This window comes from Triticum dicoccoides, chromosome 2B (genome assembly GCF_002162155.2).
Source record: "Triticum dicoccoides isolate Atlit2015 ecotype Zavitan chromosome 2B, WEW_v2.0, whole genome shotgun sequence".
NCBI classification, from domain to species: domain Eukaryota; kingdom Viridiplantae; phylum Streptophyta; class Magnoliopsida; order Poales; family Poaceae; genus Triticum; species Triticum dicoccoides.
Window position 1 is genome coordinate 243,091,483 of NC_041383.1, and position 21,993 is coordinate 243,113,475.

The 21,993-nt window shown below is 48.0% G+C and overlaps 1 protein-coding gene across 2 annotated transcripts in view; it reads right to left on the minus strand.

Moving 5' to 3' along the window:
• LOC119363319 overlaps positions 1-21,993 on the minus strand; it is a 29,836-nt gene continuing 7,843 nt past the window's right edge. The window contains exons 3-10 of one of the 2 annotated variants that reach the window (XM_037628658.1): positions 20,327-20,412; positions 17,137-17,221; positions 2,248-2,326; positions 1,968-2,095; positions 1,759-1,845; positions 1,559-1,671; positions 335-465; positions 1-127 (exon numbers count right to left, since the gene is read on the minus strand). In XM_037628658.1, coding sequence (XP_037484555.1) covers positions 15-127; positions 335-465; positions 1,559-1,671; positions 1,759-1,845; positions 1,968-2,095; positions 2,248-2,326; positions 17,137-17,221; positions 20,327-20,412 — 822 coding nt within the window. In that variant the 3' untranslated portion in view covers positions 1-14. The remainder of the gene's footprint in view (positions 128-334; positions 466-1,558; positions 1,672-1,758; positions 1,846-1,967; positions 2,096-2,247; positions 2,327-17,136; positions 17,222-20,326; positions 20,413-21,993) is intronic. The other variant, XM_037628659.1, reaches the window with a different exon arrangement.

Consider the following 21,993-nt stretch of genomic DNA (forward strand, 5'->3'; position numbering starts at 1 on the left):
AAAAAATCCTCATTCTACATTGGAAGTTCTGAAATCCGCAACTGATTGTGAAGTGATCCATTTGACGGTTCATGTGCCTCCAATGGCCTTTTTTTTGATCGGTCCAAGGAGGTTGCTTCCAAAATACCTACAAATGGACAACATTTTTTTATCGCACTAAATAAAATAGAAGAACGAAGACATCATAACATTTTGGTGACTAAATTGCAGTTAAAGAATTGACTATTCTCAAAACGGACAGGCTAATGAGGTATAGTTTGCATAGTATAGTTCTGAAAGCAAATGTAGAGTTCAGTAATAATGCACAAGAAAAAGATGAGACCTCAAAACTCACCAAATCCCAAAATCACGGAACAAAGCAGCAAACCAGGAAGGGAGAAATCCATTTTGTATAATATCTCCAAAATAATGATGCAACCTGTTGAAACCACCAAGTGCCTTGGAGAAGAAAAGACCAGATGCAAGCTGCTAGACAGTGAATAACAATCAAGTAAATATTAGATGATGCAAATAGATCGTACCTACTAGGTATGCATCTCTTATGCTTAAAAAACACAAATGCCAGAAACAACACCAAGCATCCAGGAAAAGGAAATCACTAGTAGTAGAAGTTGAAGAAAGCCTACTAGCGGCATTCAGATAACGTCATTAGTGGCGCGCAACCCGGACGCCACTGGTAAGTGGTTATTAGTGGCGCTCGGACTGAACGTTGGGCAAGCACGCCACTAATGGCTTATCTACTAGTAGCGCTCGACGCCACTAATAAATCTGATGTCATCTTTCCGCCGCTCCAGTTGACATGTGGGTCCCCAGTAGCATTCGAGCTTTCCTGCACGCCATTGATATTTGGGGCAATACCAACGGCGTGCTAATTAGTGGCATTCAGTAGTACAGAACATGTATAGATGTAGCTAATTAGTGGCGCCGGGTCAAGACAGCACGCCATTGGTAGCGTCCGAGAAAAAGGGAGTGCCACTGTTATTACACCAATTCTGGTGTGCCACTGGGATAGCACGCCGCTGGTAGGAGTCCGTTAAGAGAGACCTGAAGGATTGGAGTATCACCAAAGAACTAGCTATGGACAGGGGTGCGTGGAAGCTTGCTATCTATGTGCCAGAGCCATGAGTTGGTCGCGAGATCTTATGGGTTTCACCTCTAGCCTACCCCAACATGTTTGGGACTAAAGGCTTTGTTGTTGTTGTACCAGCTGCGTGCTATCCCAGTGGCACACCAGAATTGGTGTAATAACAGTGGCACTCCCTTTTTCTCGGACGCTACCAATGGCGTGCCGTCTTGACCCGGCGCCACTAATTAGCTACATCTATACATATTCTGTACCACTGAATGCTACTTCTATATGGGTTACTCATGAAGATATTCAAGGGATGACAAGTAGTCAATAATCTACTTTGTCGGGTTGATATACACGATTAAAATCAATACAATAACTATGTATGCTGAATACGGAACAGTAAGACAACTCACGGAAGAGTTTGTACAGATATTAAATGTAGGTTCAAATCAAAATTAGCTTCCCTTTTTTTGAGAAAAGACTTACTTTTCCTCAGCAACATTATCAACATAGAATATAAGCACCATTCCGAACAAAACAGTACTCAAATATGCCCAGCTTGGAAGTTGCATTTTAACTATGTTGTCAGATGTTGAACCCTGCCATCAACAAAACAGCTCTTGCTACAAATCAAATGAAAAAGTATGGAACCATAGTAAGTATGAGCATAACCAATGTGCACTCACTAGAATTGTATCCCACATTGCAAATGGAAAAAGAAAACATGTAGCAGAAGCAACAGTTATCGCATGAAGTCGCCTTTTGAGTTGATTCTGCAGAGGAATAAAATGATGGCAGTTGTCAATTCATACAAAGCTTGTGTAAGCATAAAGTAAAGAAGATAAATGGAAGGTATTAATCATTCATGATAGAAGGTTACTGTAATTTAGAGTACCTTGAGAGAGACTCGCCGAGCCAATACTCTCCTCAAAGCTGATAAAATTCCAGCAGTAATTGGCAGAACCATTTCCTTCATCCCGGTAGTTTCTGTAGCCTTCTCCAGTGGCTCACTTCCAAAGCTATCTGTATGAAGTCAAGGATTCCAACACCATTTGCAGGAGTCAAGTATATATCAGAAATACCTACTGTGCTAAACCTGGGAGAGGGTTTGAACTTGGAAAAAATGTATACTCTTGCAGACTGTGATTTCAGATAAGATTATTCCAACAGGATACATAGCGGTGAATTTGTTCTTGTAGCCCAACCATTTGATAATAGATAGTATGCTAGCAGCATAGCAGCGAGCCCTCCAATCTACACAGCCAGGGAAACATAATTGTTTTAGCAAATTCAGAGAAGGTATTCAACAGTTATTATTCATCCAGTAATCTAATTACACAACAACAACCAACACAACAACAAAGCCTTTCAGTCCCAAACAAGTTGGGTGAAAACCCATAAGATCTCGAAACCTAGTCATGGTTCTGACACGTGGATAGCTAACTTCCATGCACCACTGTCCATGGCTAGTTCTTTGGTGATATTGCAGTCCTTCAGGTCTCTCCTTACGGACTCCTCCCATATCAAGTTTGGTCTACCCTAACCTCTCTTGACGTTATGAAGCAGCACAAGGTCCTTACGGACTCCCATATCAAGTTTGGTCTAGCCTAACCTCTCTTGACATTATGAAGCAGCACAAGGTTGTGGAGGAGCAACTCCACCTTGTTGCTACAAAGTGTGCAGGACTAGAGTTTAAGGAACTACTTCAACATGCTGCGCTAGATATCGCTCTAAAGCACAAGATCTACTCCAAGATCTTAGATAAGAACACCAAGCTCTATCTATACCTACTATTAAAAGGAGGCTTTCATGGTTCTCCTTCCGCCATCCCTTTATCTCCGTTGATTTTGTGTAACAACAAAGATTGACGGCTGAGATTTAAAAATAGATCTACATAAATTTTAGATATGTACTTAGCGATTGATCGAGTTGATCGGCTCGATCGATGGGCCAAGGGCTTGCCTGATGTGACCCTCGTGAAACCAGTAAGGGCTGATCAGGCAATCCCGTGGCCCATGTGAACTAGATCGATCAGGCACATATGTGAACTCAATCGATTGTTCCTGACTAATGATCGATCTCACCCCTAGAAAAAACTTGATCGATCTCTCCCCTAAAAAAAGCTACATTGATCTTAGTTCCTTAAAAAAAAGCTAGATCAATAAATCCTTTTTTTTCATCCGCTTCTCCTCTATACGACAGGTCCAAGCCTTTCCATCGCTCCTCAGGAAAAAAGTAAAACCTGCTTGATTAGTTTTTCAACCCATATACAATATTCCAACGTGAACCACTCGGTTTCGGTCAACAGGTTGCGCGGGTTAGGTTGATGGCGCCTCGTGCGGGCTGCAGTAGCCGTATGGGAGTGTGGCCCGGCGTAGGTTTTGTCGGCACAAGGTCTGGAGCTCAAGCGGGAGGTGGGGCTATTGGTGGCCATGATCAAGGATGGTGGCGAGGAGGAGAGCATGCCGCGGATGCAGGAGTCGATCACGGAGATTGTGTGGCATGTCGTCGTTCGTGATCCATCTGTTCTGCTACGGGCGGGTGGGTGAGATGGTGCGGCCCGAGCCTGCGTCGATGGAGAGCTTGCCCCATGTATGACGAAGGTGGGCCCTTGCGGCTGGACGGTATCCTCCTGGTCGAGCAGGTCGTCGCCCCCAGGTTGTCACGGGACTCCGCTTCTCCATCGCTACCAAGCTCCAAATGAACCCGTCCACCTCATGCAATTCCTACGCATCTGTCTCTTCCGCTCAGCGGCCATCCTGCTTGACGCTTCCACTCCTGCCTGCGCAATTGTCGCCGCTGGCCGCCATGATGCCATGTCCACCATGCTTTACAGCGTCTCGGATAATACACACGCCGCCCCTCCGAGTAGATGGCACTGTGCGGCAAGCGAAGCGCGGCTAGCTAATCGATCATGTGGAACCCGACAACGCCTACAATATTCCAGTGAAACCCGCGGGCCGCCGCCTCTGATGACAACAATTTCGCGCTGCCACCGGTGCTAGGTTCGAGTTTGTATGATGGGATTACGTACCCAAAAGCAATGGTTACATGCGGCTTGTTGCTGGTGGTCGATAGCATTGCCCACACGTGCTGCCCGCATCCTTTGCTATGCCCTCCCCTGCTTGGTTATTCTTTTCCTTAGAAGCCGCCAAGCTGGTCACCGACATGATAGCACCTGCAGTGATCACCCAAGTCCACCACGGCGGCGATAAGGGCGAAGGCAGAGTCAGATTTCAGCCACGGTGTTCCTCTTGATCTCTCGCTCTCTGTCATGTCGGCTGGTACTACGTTGGGTTGGGCTGGTCACTCCTTCCACCACTACAAGTACAAGCTCACCATTACCAATTTTTAGCAGTACAATGTTTCTTGCGGCGCTGGATCTAGCTAGATTTAAATTGGTGTGTGTGTGTGCAATGCAGGTACAGGCTGGCTGCGAGCCTGATGACTTTTACTGTTTTACATACGAGTCGGGGTTCCAATTGGTTGCAGAAGTGCACTACATTATCACATGGAGGCACATAACTGGAGGCCGGGCTACTACTTGGATCTCCCCATGGATCAGGCATGGATGAATTTCCACTGTTTGAATTTATTTACTGAACAGAATTTCATTCATTTATCTGAAATTTATGCACCCATGCCTTAAGTTTTATTGTTCTTTTGCATGACAAATGATCCATAAGTCTTCCAATCTCAATCAATTGTGACAATAAATACATGAGAAAAAATAATATATCGTAATATTGTAATATTGTTATGTGGATCGCAAATAGGATTTGTAATCTTCATCTTAAATCTTCAGACTATTTGACAACTGCATATGGTCGTATTATTGATCGCAATGAAAAGGGACATGCTATTATAGATTTGACTTGAGTCTCGACATCTATATTCATGCAACAGATTTGTCTCTCACTGGGTTTTTAAGTCTCTGAGTTTCTGCTCCCATTGCCACAAAATACACACACCGCTAATTTCTTCAAATAACTCGGTGCAATTATCAACAAAGGACAATGCTGATTTTGAGTTTCCCCTTGATAGTACCTTCACCAGGTCCACCACATTGTTGGAACTTTCGTGTAGACAATGAAAAAATGACTCCTTCCCGTGGATCTTGTTGAAGTGTATATGTGGATTGCCTCCCTTTCCATCAGTACGGACTTTTGGTTGCATTGGGTAGCGAATGAAGCTTAACAGATCTATGCTTGGAGTTATTGTAGGAGAACTTTGCAAGAGATAAAGCCAAATCCCATTGTCCCTTTCTTTCTCCAAAAATGCCAACGAATCAGATTACCCAAAATCTTATTCTTGGCAAACCCAGCACAAAGTCCATAGAGATGCCCTCCCATGGAGCAACAGGAACAGACAAAGGCATGTATAATCCTGTATTTTGGACTTGACCTTTGCAGGTTTGAAATATGGGGTACCGCTGAACAAACTTTCTAGCATCTCTCTTTAGTTGTGGGCAAAAGCAACGAGCTTCCAGGTTAGCGATAGTCTTGTCGCGTCCAACATGGCCGCTGAGATCACTTGAATGGAGCTCTTTAATCAGTTTGTCACGTACAGGACTTCTTGGGATGCACAAACAATCATTTTTGAAGAGGTAGCCATCTTGCACCAAATAGTCATCACCTAATGGTTGGCCCCTAACATGCTTTACCCAAAGATGGTCAAAGTCTTCATCATCCTCATACAACTCCTTTATTTGAGCCATGCATGGAAGTTCAGCCTCAAAAGAAGTCAAGAGATATGCACGACGACTCAAAGCATCGGCTACTGGATTGTTTGCTCCAGATTTATGCACAATGAGATAGTTAAACTTAAACATCTCCGATATGCTGCACATCTTGCTAGCATACGATCAACGTGCTTTTGATTTCTAAAATGCTTCAAGGATTGATAGTCAGTGTAAACGATAAACTCTTTAGGCAGCAAATAGACTTCCCAAGTTACTAAAGCTCTGAAAACGGCATACAATTCTTGTTGGTAAGTACTCCATTTCTACATTGCTTCGCTTAACTTCCCACTGAACAAAGCGATGGCCTTCCTTGAGATAAAACAGCCCCAATGCCTACAACAGCTTCTGTCCACTGGAACTTCCCTTTCTTCAAACTCTCGGTAATTGGTGTCATGATAATGCTGCAATTCTTCATAAATCGCCTATAAAAGGTTGCAAGGCCATGAAAACTTCTTACCTCGGAAATCATCTTTCAAGTTGGCCATTATCGGATTGCTTCAACCTTGTGCAATTCTTCATAAATCGCCTATAAAAGGTTGCAAGGCCATGAAAACTTCTTACCTCGAAAATCGTCTTCCGAGTTGGCCATTATCGGATTGCTTCAACCTTAGAATCATCAACACGAATGTCCTCACATGTTGTGACAAATCCTAGGAAAGGTTGTGTTTGCAGGAAAACGCATTTCTTCAAGTTGACGTAGAGGCCATTTTCCTTCAGTACTCCTACCACCTACTACCTTCCGAGTGTGATCAAATTGTTCATCCTCATCCTTACTATAGATCAAGATGTCATCAAAATAAACCACAACAAAGTGGGATAAGAAGGGCCTAAAGACTTGATTCATCAAGTGCATGAAGGTACTTGGTGCATTTGAGAGTCCAAATGGCATGACTAGCCATTCAAACAACCCTTCCTTTGTCTTGAAGGCGGTTTTCCATTCATCCCCGGGTCTGAAGTGAATTTAAATCTAGCTTTGTGAACACTCTTGCTCCATTAAGCTGACCCAATATGTCATCTAGACGGGGAATAGGGAAATATGTACCTTATGGTGATCTTGTTGATGGCTCTACTGTCCACACACATGCACCAAGGTCCATCTTCCTTTGGCGTGAGCAGGGCTGGTACAACACATGGGCTAATGCTTTCTCGAATGTGCCCCTTTTGCATCAATTCCTCCGCTTTCTCCTTTAATATTTCATGCTCTTTTGGGCTCATTCGGTAGTGTGTAAGATTAGGAAGACTTGCTCCTAGAATTAAATCAATTCTATGTTGAATTCATCTCATCGGTGGTAGGCCTTGTGGCTCTCCAAGTATGTTATGAAATTCAGCTGATAAGCCACATACCTTAGCTGGAATTTCAACAGTCGGGTGCTCTTCTCCTTTTACAACAAGTGCAGCACACAAATCTAGCTCCTTCAAGTTTTCCATAAACTCATTAAAGGTGTGGGAGATAGTTAACATACTTTTCCTCTCCTTAGAGGTATTACCATTAGTTTCGTTAGTAGAGTAACGATCTTTTTCTTGTTCCAAATGAAAGAGTAAGATTTTTCCTTCCTCTTGTGTGTAGTATCCACATCAAATTGCCAAGGTCTCTCAAGGACATAGTTGGCATCCATATCAACCACATCACATAACACATTTGAGCGATAATACTTGCCCAGAAAAAGTGACAAGTTGCATTGGCTAGGTGTTCCTCGTATTCACTCCTTTCTTGATCCACCCAATAGCGTAGGGATTTGGATGGTCATGTGTTTCAAGCTTTAAATGGTTCATAAAATTCTAGGAGATAAGATTCTCGTAGCTGCAACTATCAATCACTAATTTGCATACCTTGCCATTCATCGTGCATTTGCTCTTAAATATTTTCTTCCGTTGTTTGTCGCCAGGTTGCGGTGTGGAACATAGGAGACGCCAAATCACGCATACCACCTCTTCACCTTCTTCTTAACAAACCTCTTGTCTCTCCATATCCTTAGATTTGTATTCTTCCTCATCGTCTTCACCATCATCGATAGTTGTGTTAACAAATTTCCTCAATGAGCAACCGCCAGATATATGTCCCACTTCACATTTATAGCATTTTGGGCCTTCATTTGCCTTAGCCTTGCCTTCTTTCTTGTCCTCACAAACCTCTCGGCCTTTAAGACTAGATCTTGTGCTTGATCAATGGACCAGATTTGTTGCATCAACAATCGATCTTGAATATTATCATTGAGACCATGGATGTACCTTGCAACCTGTTGATCTTCAATTTCGATAAGGTATCGCATCACTTGTAACCTTAGAAACTCCACCACGTAATCTGAAACAATCCTATTTCCTTGAGCACAATATTAAAATAGGATAAATAGGATCTTGTCATAATCAATGGGCAAAAATCACCATTTCAAAATACTCTTCATTTGCCGCCAATTTCTCACATGAGGTCCTCCTCTCAGCATGTGTCCTTCTTGAAGGTGATGCCACCATGCACCGGCTCCTCCTTTCAGTTTGTATGCGACCAAAGGAACTCTACTATCTTCCAGAATCTCCATGACCTCAAAGAAAGTCTCCACTTCATATAACCAATCAAGGCACCATTCAATATCAACATTCCCATTAAAATTTTGGATCTCAGCTTTTACCTTGTACATATCCCTTGCATATGTACAGTTGGGTACTCTCCGATATGCATAGAGATCGGTTCTTCAAGGGCATCATCATATTCTTCACCTTCAGAAGCTTCAACATAAATTGGTCCTCTTCAAATACGGTGAATTGCATGTTGTTGTGGTAGTCTTGCTCCATGTTTAACATCTTCATCCTTTGATGAATTTTCTTTCATTGGCTGCAGGGGGAACACCATTTCTTATCATCTCAACCAACTGATCCAATCTCCGGGTAAGATCTTCACACAGTGCTTTGATCAGTTGTTCTGCAACATCCATCCTATTCTCCAGTTGCTTCATTGCTTGCAGCTCACTCTCAAAGAGGACACCAAGAACTACTTTGGATCAACGGAGCACTGGTACCACCAGAAGCAACACAAGGTTGTGGAGGAGCAACTGTACCTTGTTGCTACAAAGTGCAAAGCACTAGAGTTGAAGGAACTACTTCAATGTGTTGTGCTAGATAGCGCTCTAGAGGTGAATGTTGGCCAATATGTTAGACCTTTCAACCTGAGCATTGATATTGTGGATGACACTAGGAGAGTTGGGACAATTTTCGTTGGTTTATTTCTCACACAATGCCATGCCAACCTGAGGGGTTGGGGATACATACTTATAGGCTGCTAGCCAGCCAAGCATATGCTAAGATGCTGCTAAGATGCTAGTCTAAGATGCCAGTCTAAGATGCTAGTCTGAGATGCTATCCTAACTGCCAGTTCTTGATGGTAAGGAACTCTATCCTAACTGCCACAAGGACCATGTGCTGCAGCCCCACAAAGACCCTAGTACACAGACTTATCCATCATTCTCCCCCTAAGTCTTGTACGTCGTCTTGTGGGAGAGTTGAATCATCCCGATCCTGGAGCAAAGCTCGTGGAACTTGATCCTCCCAAGAGGCTTGGTGAGCAGGTCTGCGAGCTGGTCCGTGGTGTTGATGTAGCTCGCCTCGATGCTCCCTTCTTCCAAGCAGCTGCGGATGAAGTGATACCTCAGTCGGATGTGCTTGCTCCGTTCGTGAAAAACGGGGTTCTTTGCCAGAGCCAGGGCGGACTTGCTGTCCACCAGGAGCTGCACCGTTCTGGTGTCTTGAACGAGAAGATCACCAAGCAGTCGAGCGAGCCAGAGCGCCCGAGTGCAGGCGGTGGAGGCCGCTATGTACTCAGCCTCACAGCTGGACAGGGCCACCACCTGCTGCTTGACTGATTGCCAGCTCACGAGGCACTTGCCGAGGAAGAGGATCCCGCTCGTGCTCTTGCTGGTGTCGATGTCGCCGGCGTGTTCGCTGTCGCTGTACCCAACAAAGTGTGCCGCCCCCGGACACCTAGGGTAGTGGAGGCCGTGGTCGAGGGTCCCTGCTACGTAGCGGACGATCCTCTTCACTGCCTGCTGGTGTTCCGTCGTCGGTCGCTCCATGAACCGACTGACATAGCCGACAGAGAATGCCAAGTCCGGCCGTGTGTGGGCGAGGTAGCGAAGGCTCCCCACAAGGCGTCGGTACTGCGTAGCATCCACTTCCTCCGTCGTGCTGTCGCGGCTCAGTTTCAGCCTCTCCTCCATCGGAGTGAGAGCTGGGTGGCAGTCGGTGAGCCCAGCTAGCTCAACGATGCGCTTGGCGTAGGCGGACTGTCGAAGCGCGATCCCGGAGTGATCCTGGTGCACCTCAATCCCTAGATAGAAGGAGAGGAGAGCCATATCACTCATCTGGAAGGTGGCCTTCATGTCTTCCTTGAACGCCGCCACCTCTACATCTTTGGTGCCGGTGATCACCAAATCGTCAACATAGACGCCCACCAGCAGGGCATTTCCTCCACTGCCCCGTCGGTAGACGCCGCCTCATGAGGACTTTGCTCGAAGCCCATCTTCTTTAACGTGGAGTCCAGCTTGGTGTTCCACGCCCTAGGTGCCTGCCGTAGGCCATAGAGAGCCTTGCTCGGGCGGAGTACCTTGCCCTCCTGGCCGGGGATCGCAAATCCCGGTGGCTGATGCACGTAGACTTCCTCCTTCAAGTCGCCGTTGAGGAATGCCGACTTGACATCCATGTGATGGACACGCCAACCCTCCTGGGCAGCCAGCGCAAGGGGAAGTCGTACGGACTCCATCCGTGCCACGGGAGCGAAAGCGTCGTCGAAGTCGACTCCTTCCTGCTGCAAGAAGCCTCGGGCCACCAAGTGAGCCTTGTGCTTGATGATGGCGCCGGCTCCATCCCTCTTCAGCTTGAACACCCACTTAAGGGTGATTGCGCGGTGACCACGAGGGAGATCAGCGAGCTCCCAGGTGCGGTTTTGCTTGACCGCATCCATCTCCAACTGCATCGCGGCGCGCCATGCCGTGTCTCTCTCGGCCTCTGCAAAGGACCGTGGTTCGCTGTCTTCACACGCGAGATGTAGCTACGCCTCCAGGTCACGTGGCACCAGTCCCGGCACCGGCTGGTCGCCGAGTAGATTATCCATCGTACGATACCGCAGCTGTTCGCCGCCATAATACGCGTCGATGCGCTCCTCGTCGTGAGTGAGCGGGGAAGCGAACTTCATCGGGTTGTGCTCTGCGTGAGCTGGTGCTGATGAAGACGAGCCCGGAGTGGTGACCGCCGGGGCTGGAGTATGCAGCGTCGCCGGTTGTGGTGTCGTAGACGTACCCGGCGAAGAGGAGCTGCTTGCTCCTTCAGCTTCCTTGAAGTGGGCGTACTCCACAATGAAGTCGTCATACGTCGGCGTCGAGCCGTCGTCCACCGCCTTGTCCCATTGCCACCCTCGCCCTTCGTTGAACACAACGTCTCGCGTTGTGCGCACACGTTGTGTCTTTGGGTCGAGGATGCGATAGGCCTTTGAGCCCTCCGCGTAGCCGATGAAGACCCTCGGAGTGCTCCTGTCGTCGAGCTTGCCGATGTGGCCGAGCTCCTTGGCGAACGCAAGGCAGCCAAAAACCCGCAAATGAGAGACCGCCGGCTTCCGCCCATGCCAGGCCTCGTACGGAGTCCTGCCGACGAGTGCCTTAGTAGGTGAGCGGTTGAGGATGTAGACGGCCGTTAGCACCGCCTCTCCCCAAAAGACAGCCGGCATCCCTCTCTGCTTGAGGAGAGCCCAAGCCATCCCCACAACCGTCTGGTTGCGCCGCTCGACGACGCCGTTTTGCTGCGAGTTGTACGGCGCGAGTAGTGGCGCTGGATGCCCTCATCGGCGCAGTACGACGCGAATTCAGCCGCCGTGAACTCGCCGCCGTTGTCAGTGCGCAACATGCGCAATTTGCGGCCGCTCTCCGCCTCCACACCAACCTGCGCGCGCCTGATGGCGTCCGCCGCTTCTCCCTTACTACCGAGGATCATCACCCTCGTGTAGCGGGAGAGATCGTCGACGAGCAGCAGGAAGTAGCGTCGACCTCCTGGTGTGGCTGGCGTCACCGGGCCGCACAAGTCTCCGTGCACGAACTCCAGCTTCTCCTTGGCCCGAAAACTCGCCTGTTGGGGAAAGGGGAGTCGTCTCTGCTTCGTCAGCACGCAGATGTCGCAGAACTGCTCCACATGGTCGAGGCATGGCAGGCCTCGCACCATCTCCTTGGCACTTAGACGCTTCAGGGCCTCAAAATGAAGGTGCCCAAAGCGCTCATGCCACTGCCACGCCTCGTCGTCCCGACGGACAGCGAGACAGACCGGTTGTGCCACCTGTACATCAAGGACGTAGAGCCGATTTTCACCTCTGGGTACCTTGGCGAGAAGGCGACGCTGGCGATCCCAGATGCGTAGGACCCCATGCTCAATCAGCACGCGTGAGCCGTTCTCATCCAGCTGTCCCAAGCTGATGATGGAGTTCCTTAGCGCGGGGATGTAGTAGACACCGGTGAGCAGCCGATGCTCTCCTGTCTTGGTGGTGAAGATGACGGAGCCGACGCCCTTTATCTCCACAGCGGAGGCATCCCCAAACTTGACGGAGCCTCGCGCATCGGAGTCGAGCTCGGCGAAGAATTCCCTTCGCCTGGTCATGTGGTGGGTGGCGCCGGTGTCGAGGCACCACCCCGTAGTCTTGTCCTTCCCGGAGCCATCGCCGAGAAGAGCGTGTGCTTTTGGCTCATCGAGGTGGATGAAAGCCTTTGCGACTGGAGTCGCTGAAGGTAGCTCAATGCTTGCATGCGCCATGAACAGAGCCGTCTCCTCCTTCGCCTGTGCGACGTGAGCCTGGCCTTGTCGTGGTTGCCGACACTCATTGGCCCAATGGCCAAACCGGCCACAGGTGTGGCAACTGTTGTCTTGTGCCGGCTCGGGCTTGCCAGCGGCGCCATCCTTGGCGCCTCCGCGGGTGTCACCCTCGGCACGTCCTTGTGCCCTGCCCGGGGGGCCTCTTCACGCCTTACGCTGCCACGCTTGCGGCCGCCCGTCGTGGAAGAAGGCTCCCCCTTCTTCCTGTCACCAAGGCTGGCATCCCACGGCTCCCAAGTTAGGAGCAGCTTCCCGCCGGTGGTGATGGGCCCCGAGGAAGGCTGTGGCTCGTCGGTGTCGACGACCTTGAGGCGACCTATCGCCTCCTCGATCGTCATCATGGAGAGGTCCAGCAATGACTCGATCAACCGAGCCCTCTGCTTGTACTTCTCGGGGATGCACCGAAAAAGCTTCTCGACAGCTCTCTCCTCAGTATAGGTGGCATCGCCAAACTTCACCAACTTCTGCAGCAGAGTGTTGAGACGGAGAGCAAAGTCATCAACGTCCTCACCTGGCTTGAAACCCAGGCTCTCCCACTCCTTACGGAGTGCCTGCAGGGTGGACTTGCGAGCACGATCGCTGCCGATGCGTGCCGCGGCGATGGCGTCCCAAGCCTCCTTGGCAGTCCGCTTGTTGGAAAGCGAGAACTGCATCTCGGGCGGGACTGCGGCGATGAGGGCGTCCAGCGCCCGTCGATCCTCTAGGTGGTCGACGTTGTTGTCCTGGACTGCCTCCCATAGGCGCCGCACCTGGAGCCTGATCTTCATGATCCCGGCCCACTCGACGTAGTTGGTTTTAGTGAGGGTAGGCCACCCAACACTGGGACCAGCATCCCTGACCACAGTCCGGACCTCATAGAGGCCGCGGTCCTGGTCATTGCAGCCGCCGTCGCAGTGCACACCTGCACCTAGAGCGTGGGCGTGCTCGGCTGCCCACTGCGCCGTCCGCTCTTGCGCCACTTTGGCGCGATCTGCATCGGCGCCGTCGTCCGCAGCCGCGGAGCTGTTGGAGCTGCCGGAGCCGCCGCGGAGTGCCTTGGCATCCGTCGTAGCCTCGCATGCTGCGTCTGCTGCTGCTGCTGCTTCTACCTCCGCCCTGGCTGCTTCTACCTCCGCTCTGGCTGCTGCCAGCTCCGCTGCAGCCAGCCTCGACACCCTTGCTGCCGCAGCAGCTGCTCGCTCACGCTCCTCTGCCGCGGCGCGCTCGACCTCCTGCCGGCGCCGTATGCTCGAGGTAGTCGTGTGCTGAGAGCGACCTGCAGACATGGCTCGCTGCAGGGGGGCTGTTGCGTGAAGAGGAGGCTGTTGAAGACGAATTGCTGCTCGACAGTTCGGAGGGAGGAAGGTAACCAGAGGCAGACGGAGCAGCTGCTGCTACCGACTTAGGCTGCCCACAGGAAATGCTCAGGGTACAAGATAACGAGGCTCTGATACCACTTGTTAGACCTTTCAACCTGAGCATTGATAGTTGTGGATGACACTAGGAGAGTTGGGACAATTTTCGTTGGTTTATTTCTCACACAATGCAATGCCAACCTGAGGGGTTGGGGATACATACTTATAGGCTGCTAGCCAGCCAAGCATATGCTAAGATGCTGCTAAGAGTGCCAGTCTAAGATGCTAGTCTAAGATGCCAATCTGAGATGCTATCCTAACTGCCAGTCCTTGATGGTCAGGAACTCTGTCCTAACTGCCACAAGGACCATGTGCTGCAGCCCCACAAAGACCCTAGTACATAGACTTATCCATCACAATATGGCAACGGGAGTTCAATCCAGAACTCCTAGAGGGCAAGATCTACTCCAAGATATTAGATAAGAACACCAAGTGCTATTATAGGTAGTGGGCGTACATAGTTTGCTTACAAGTTAGAGGTGAAGACCTCTATCTATAGGCTTTGGGAAACTTTCACACCTCAACTTCTACTTATACATAGAACACTCCAGAAAAATTACTTCAGATTTAGCATACAACTCATGGCTAGAAGACTCTAGAAAACAGTAGCTAAAGCTAAGAAAATAAAGAAATACAAGACTGGGGGTAGAAGTATCTAGAAATAGTCATATATGATTTGTACTTCTGTTTTACTTCTTTTTGTTGTTCCTCGTCACATTATCAGCATGCTTTTCCCTCCTATGCACTGGCGCTTCTGGAGGCATGTGTTGTATATGCCAAAACTATATCAGACGATGTTGGGAAGCTTCTCTTCAATTGGTGCTACCCCAACTCTATCGCGTATATCATAATTCCGGACCCGATCCTTGTGTGGCCAGATATGCATATCCAGTAGTCCAATTATAACTGCGAAAGTGATATTTCACACAGGAGGCCAAGAAAAGACAAGTTTACGATCCTGTGAATGTCCATGCAAACATGCAGCAGCAACAACAACAAAGCCTTTAGTCCCAAACAAGTTGGGGTAGCCTAGAGGTGAAAACCATAAGATCTCGCGACCAACTCATGGTCCTGGCACATGGATAGCAAGCTTCCACGCACCCCTGTCCATGGCTAGTTCTTTGGTGATACTCCAATCCTTCAGATCTCTCTTTACGGACTCCTCCCATGTCAAATTCAGTCTACCATGACCTCTCTTGACATTATCCCCACGCTTTAGCCGTCTGCTATGCACTGGAGCTTCTGGAGGCCTGCGCTGAATATGCCCAAACCATCTCAAACGATGTTGGACAAGCTTCGCTTCAATTGGTGCTACCCCAACTCTATCTCGTATATCATCATTCCGGACTCGATCCTTCCTCGTGTGGTCACACATCCATTTCAACATGCGCATCTCTGCCACACCTAACTGTTGAACATGTCGTCTTTTAGTCGGCCAACACTCAGTGCCATACAACACTGCGGGTCGAACCGCCATCCTATAGAACTTGCCTTTTAGCTCTTGTGGCACTTTCCATGCACACATGCATGCACAGTAGTATGTAGGTTTGTACTACCATAACTTTCAACCAAAGTATGGACTAAAGATGACAGATGTGGTATTTGTTTGTGCTTATCAGCATTTACGACTTATTTGCCAGACAGATAACAGTGTCACATTGCATAAAAGTAACCTCCTCCATATGAATAACAATAGTAGTCATTAGACAATGATCTAAGCCAAGTGTCATGTATGTATTACCTCCGTCCCAAATTACTTGTCCCAAAGTTGTCTAGATAGGGATGCATCTACACACGTTTTAGTGTTGCATGCATCTGTATCTAGATAAATTTAAAACAAGCAATTTGGGACGAAGGAAGTAGTAATTAATCCAACCAGGGATTACTACCAGATGCTTGGTGACTTAGTGGTTGTTTGGATACACAAAATTACCGATAAGATTTTAGAAAACAGGCATTTGGAGGATTTTTAGGAAAGTCAGTTTTGGTTAGTTTTTCTGTTAAGGTAGGGATGTGTAATTCCTTGTTTGGATGAAAAAATAGAAGAGAAAGACAATTATGGAGTTATTTGTTTCCGTGGGAGAAAGCAATCTGTGCATACTGGTTATTGTGGCTCGAGCTCATGGCGCCCATGCACAGCACATGCCATCTTGGCTCTCGCGCCGCTGCTCGCTCGATGGCACAGAACAGTGCCCTGCCGGAAATCTCAACCAAGTTTCTCTATCCACTGCCAGCAGCGTCATTTCACCTGTGCAAGTAAACACGGTTCTCCTAGTCGCGGTTATCATCATGGCTGTCGGGACAATCCCGTTGCTCTGTCTCATCTTGGATCATCGCGGCTGCCGGGGCGATCATGTTGCACTCTCTCTCGTCTTGCCCACCCTCGCTTTGTTCACCGGTGCCATGACAATGAGAACAAGAAGCCACGTTGAAGAGGCGACGGGGTACAAGGCGGAGCTGGAGGACGGGACGGCGCCGGCAACAATGCGGCCTAAGTTCACGTTGAGCACCACAACCTGCTTCTAGTGCTTGACTGAGATCGACAACGACGACTCCGTCGAGCTTTTGTCACACTGGCTGAGCTCACCATGATGCATGAGGACATTGATCATGCGTCGTTCACAAAACTGGTTTATAGAAAAACATCTATTGGTCATTTTTCCAAAAGCTAGGATTTGGGGCCTTTGTAAACCCAGTTATACATATCCACAATTTAGTTAGATAAGCCAAACAAGTTTCTAGGTGGTATAACAGAAATTGCGTTTAAGGAAATCTAAAAGGGCAGCCTGGTGCATGTAACTCCCGCTTGCGCAGGGTCCGGGGAAGGGTCCGACCACTTTGGGTCTATTGTACACATCCTTTCCCTACATTTCTGCAAGAGGCTGTTTCCAGGACTTGAACCCGTGACCTCATGGTCACAAGGCAGCAGCTTTACCACTGCGCCAAGGCTCCCCTTCCGTTTAAGGAAATCTGATTCTCTATAATCTCGGTATCCAAACAACCCTTTAGTTATGCACAACATATGATCAGCAACAAAACACAACAAAAACAAAATCAGCAAAACTGAATTATATTAAATGCTATCAACTAACCTTTTTCCATATATTAACTTTCCTTCCATATAAAGCAGCAGAGAGAACTCCAAGAAGTGCACCTGCGTACTCTGCCAGCAGAGCACTAGGCTCAATAAGCAAAAGAAAAATGCAGCTTAGGTAAAAACAACTGGCAAAGCACTTGTATTAATATTAATATTTGCATGGTAAAAGCGACACAAAATACTTGCATGGTGTTTCAGTTTTTGATAAAATCCCGATCACAAGATTAAAATGTCCGGAAATGGATTAATTCATAGGGAAGTTTAAGTGCAAACTCCTCCAGATGCAATCATGCCAACTTTTGTCCTCAGCTACCCATCTGGCAAGGTTTACAATATGTCGGATCTGTTAGTGTTATTCTTGTCATGATTAGCTATGTGGATGTTGTATAATGGGCATGCAAAATTAGCTAGCTATGCATCAGGCTTGCACGTCGACAAGAAGCAGCAGCTAGCACTATAGACATGCATCCATACTCTTCAGCTAGCACTATAGTACCTATCAGCAGTAAGGGAAGTCTGATTTGACTTTGAGCTGTAGATAGACAGCAGTAGAACCTAGACAGGCAAGGAGCAGCAGCTAGCACTATAGACATGCATCCATTGAGCTAGCACTATAGTAGCCATCAGCAGTAAGGGAAGTCAGGTTTGACTTTGAGCTATAGATAGACAGCAGTAGGACCTAGACAGCCGTAAAAGCTTGCACTGAGCTGTCTTAGCTTGGCAAGTCAGCAAATGGTGGCATAGTCGGCCTGTTTGTAATAATGAGCCTCATACTAGTTCCCTGTGTGCATGTGTGACAAAAACAGTGAGAAAATCCTGGCGAGATAACCTAGTAGTTCTAGCAATTGGTATCAGACTTCCCGCAAAAAAAACAATTGTATCAGACTTGTAGTAGAAACAACTTTCAACTACGGGTATCCTTGGTTAGTGTTAGCTAGGGCGTGCGAAATCAAAATTCAGTGCAAGGATGAGGACTTGGAAATTATTTCCAGCCCGTTGCCATGTGAAATCAAAAAGTTTCCTTGCACCTACCTTGGCCTTCCACTTGCTATACGGAAGCCCTTAAGGCTGAGCTACTCCCACTTATTGACAAAGTGGCAAATGGTCTCCCAAGCTGGAAAGCATCCCTCATGAACCATGCTGGTCATCTCATTACTGTTCTTATGGTGCTCACCTCTATCCCATCTACCTTGTGATTGCTTTGGATTTGCCAAAATGGGTGTTTAAAGCCATTGATGGGGCTTTCCTTGGAAAGGCCATGATAGGGCTAATGGTGGGCTCACCGAATCCGATGATTGTGGCTGCAGAAAACAGACGCCTCATGGCCATGGCTGGATTACCCATCCAGGCCCCACAAAACACTGAAGCGCTGTTCCGTGTTGCTGTGGAGACTTTTATTGGCGATGAACAGAACACAGTGTTCTGGTCTGATCACTGGTTGCAGGGTAGAACAACTGCTGAGTTAGCTCCAAACCTATTCAAGTTGATCTCTAAAAGAGCTGTCAAGCATCAGACTGTTGCGCAAGCTTTGAAGAACCGCAGATGGGTTGCCGACATTAAAGGAGCTCTCACTGTACAAGTCCTAATTGAATACTTGCATATTTGGGACTTGGTGGATGGTCTGATCCTTCAACAAGAAATTCCTGACCAGAATCGATGGCGGCTCACACAGTCGGGTTCATATTCCAGCAAGTCTGCTTACAATGCTTTCCTCCTCGGGTCTATCAGATTTGCGCCTTGGAAAAGTGTTTGGAAAAGCTGGGCTCCTTTGTGTTGTAAGTTTTTTATTTGGCTTGCGTTAATAACCATTGCTGGACCACTGATCGCCTTGCCAGGAGAGGACTGCTGCACCCTCCAGCCTGCCCTCTTTGTGATCAGGCGGAAGAGTCAATCCAACACATCCTTGTGTCGTGCATTTTGGCTCGGCAGGTTTGGACGTCAATTCTGCTTGGCTGCCCACTCACCCCAGCTTACTGCAGTTCGCTTCTCGAACTGGTGGTTTAGTGCTAGCAGAGAAGTCCCTAAGGAATTCCAGAAAGGGCTTAGGCCTCATTTGGTTCATAGGGTAGGAAAATCATAGCAATAGGAAAGTCATAGGAAATGAGATGACATGTATCTTAAATCCTATAAGTAGGAATAGGAAAGGAGATGCCCTTTGATTCACATCATAGGATTTTTTCCATTGAGTCTAGGCTAATGTTTATTTTCCTATGAAATGTGGAGGATAGGAAGAATTCCTCCATAGGAATATGATTCCATTCCTATAAACCAAAGGGCTCTACAGAAATTTTTCCTATAGAAATCCTATCCTATGAAATTCCTACAAGATTCGCCTAAACTAAAGGAGGCCTTAATTCTCTCATCATCTTAGGCGCTTGGGAGATTTGGAAGCATACGAATGATTGTGGGTGTGTTTGGTTTGTGCCCAAGGTTGCCCCACCAAAGCATTGGCTAGCCAAAATTTTGGTTGAGGTTTTGGTTGCCCATGATTTAGCCAACATTGGCAAGAAAAATGAACTAGAGTTGGCTAGAGTTCATTGGCATGCCAAAAAATTGGCAACCATCCAAACAAAGACCAATCTTTGGGTCATGACCAAAATTTTGGTAAGGTGCACTTTGGCCACAATCCAAACACACCCTGTGTGTTTAATGGAGCTAGCCCGTGTGTCTTCTTGGTTTTACAGGCGGTGACAAACGAGAGTGCGCTGTGGTGTTCAGCTGGTGCCCGGGGACTCCGTAAGCTTGCTCTTTAGGTCGCTCACCATGGACTCTTGGTCCACCCCTGGGCGTGCCAGTCGTGTGTTTCTGTTTGTGTGGCATTTCTTTTCTAGTTTCTTCAGGGTGTGTGGGTGTGCCGTGTGTGTTTGGTGTAGTTGGGGCAGGGTCTTCCTGCCCCCCTCTCTGTTCTTTTCTCTATCATAATGGAATGATACGCAGCTCTCCTGCACGTTCTAGAAAAAAAATCATTTCATTTTCTTGTTTGACCAAAAAGCCCTTGGTTCAAAGTATGGTTTGCATAATAGTAGATACAGAAATCAAATGAACGTAGGTGAGTGAAATTTAGAGAGAAATTTGGTTAGTGGACTGGAGCGCAGAAAGAAATAGGTGGGGAAATTCGGTGAGTAGACAGGAGTCGCTCTTACATTATACAACATATAATTGTGCTCAAAGAATAGTACACTTACACTAGTGGTCTGCAAGCAAGGAGTCCTTTAGCCCACAACACGAAGTATAATGCCAGAACTCCGCCATTGACAACTGTAGGAACAATCTGAAATACACCATGCAAAAAGAAATACTGAATAAAATACAGAAATCGCAGCAGACAACATATCTAGTGCTACAATTCATATAGGGCCTGCAATATTCTCGGACAATAAGAATAGTACACTTACACTAGTGCGGGTTGATTTTTTGTAAATTACAAGGTTCTGTTTCGCAAATGTGCCGGCAGTCAACAGACCTTGTCATACTAGGCGAACCATGGACAAAACATGTCAAGAGCTTCATCACCAAATGACACACGTACCCTGATTACAAAGGTGCATCCTCTCTTTTACACTTGTCTACTTGGTTCTCTCGATGATGGCATACTATTTGACACTCCCGCCTTGTGCAGATTTAGGTTGGAGCCAAACGTCAAAAGTGTAGCAAGAAGTCATGCACATGAGAGTTACCACACCATCCAAGAGGGGAGCATGGAAGAGAAGGCAGAACCGTGGAGGACTGGCAGGCGAGGATCCAGAAGCATAGACGGTCTCCAAGAAGAAGGCACTTGCCAGACACGTCTCTGGACACCCCAGATCTCTGGGGTATCCCCTCAGAACTCCGAGCCCCTGGATCTATGGGCCCGTCTGCCTATGCGTAGTGAGAGGCAAAACGCCCATGTATACCTTTCCCCTTTTTGCCCCCTAACTTAACCCTTCATGGGACGAACTATATAAACTCCTCTCCCACGGTCCCACCTCTTCTCTAGGGTTAGCTAAGCATAGACTAAAGATTGAAGAGAGCTAAACTCCTTTACCCTTCCTTTGTGGGAACGAGAAGACTCCCATGGAGGTCAAAACCTCTACCTTGTAGGGAATATGTCCAAGGCCACCCTCGTGGTGATGGCTCCTCATGGAGGACAAGGTCACCTCTATAGGTGAAGACTCAACTGAGTATGTCCATATCCGTGGATGGGGGAAGAATATCCATGATGTGGGGCATCCTACGGACATCACCATAGCAAGTGCTCATCCTCAAGGGACGCGCATCACACATACAAAGGTAAATCTTGTCCTTTGTGCGTGAGAAGATGTCCAAAGCCACCCTCGAGGTGATGGCTCCTCATGGAGAACAAGACCATCGCTCTAGGTGGAGTACCTCAGTATCCTCGGATAGGAGGGAATCTCCATGGTTTGGGGCATCCTACCGACATCGCCATGGAAAGTGGCCATCATCAAGAGACAAGCGCATCATACAGACAAAGTGAATCCGTCTATCCACTATTGTCGAGGATGGGATATTACTTGACACTCGTCCCCTTTGCACCTTTATGTTTGAGCCGAACGACGTACGTGCAACGGAAGAGGTCCTGTCACAAGAGAGAGTCTATACCATCCGCAAGAGAAGCATGGAAGCAGAGGAAGAAGCGCACACAGATGGCAAAGTGGCTCGGCCAGTCAGCCAGAGCCTACGACCAGAATGGCCCAGAGCCTCCGGGTCGTAGCCGAGAACACCAGGAGACCTTCTACACTATCCGTGAGATACGGGAGTTGAGGAAGAAGCGCAAGAAGAGGGCAAAGTGGCTCTGTCAGACTGAGCCTATGACCAGAATGGCCCGAAGCCTCCATGCCCAAGCCGAGAACAC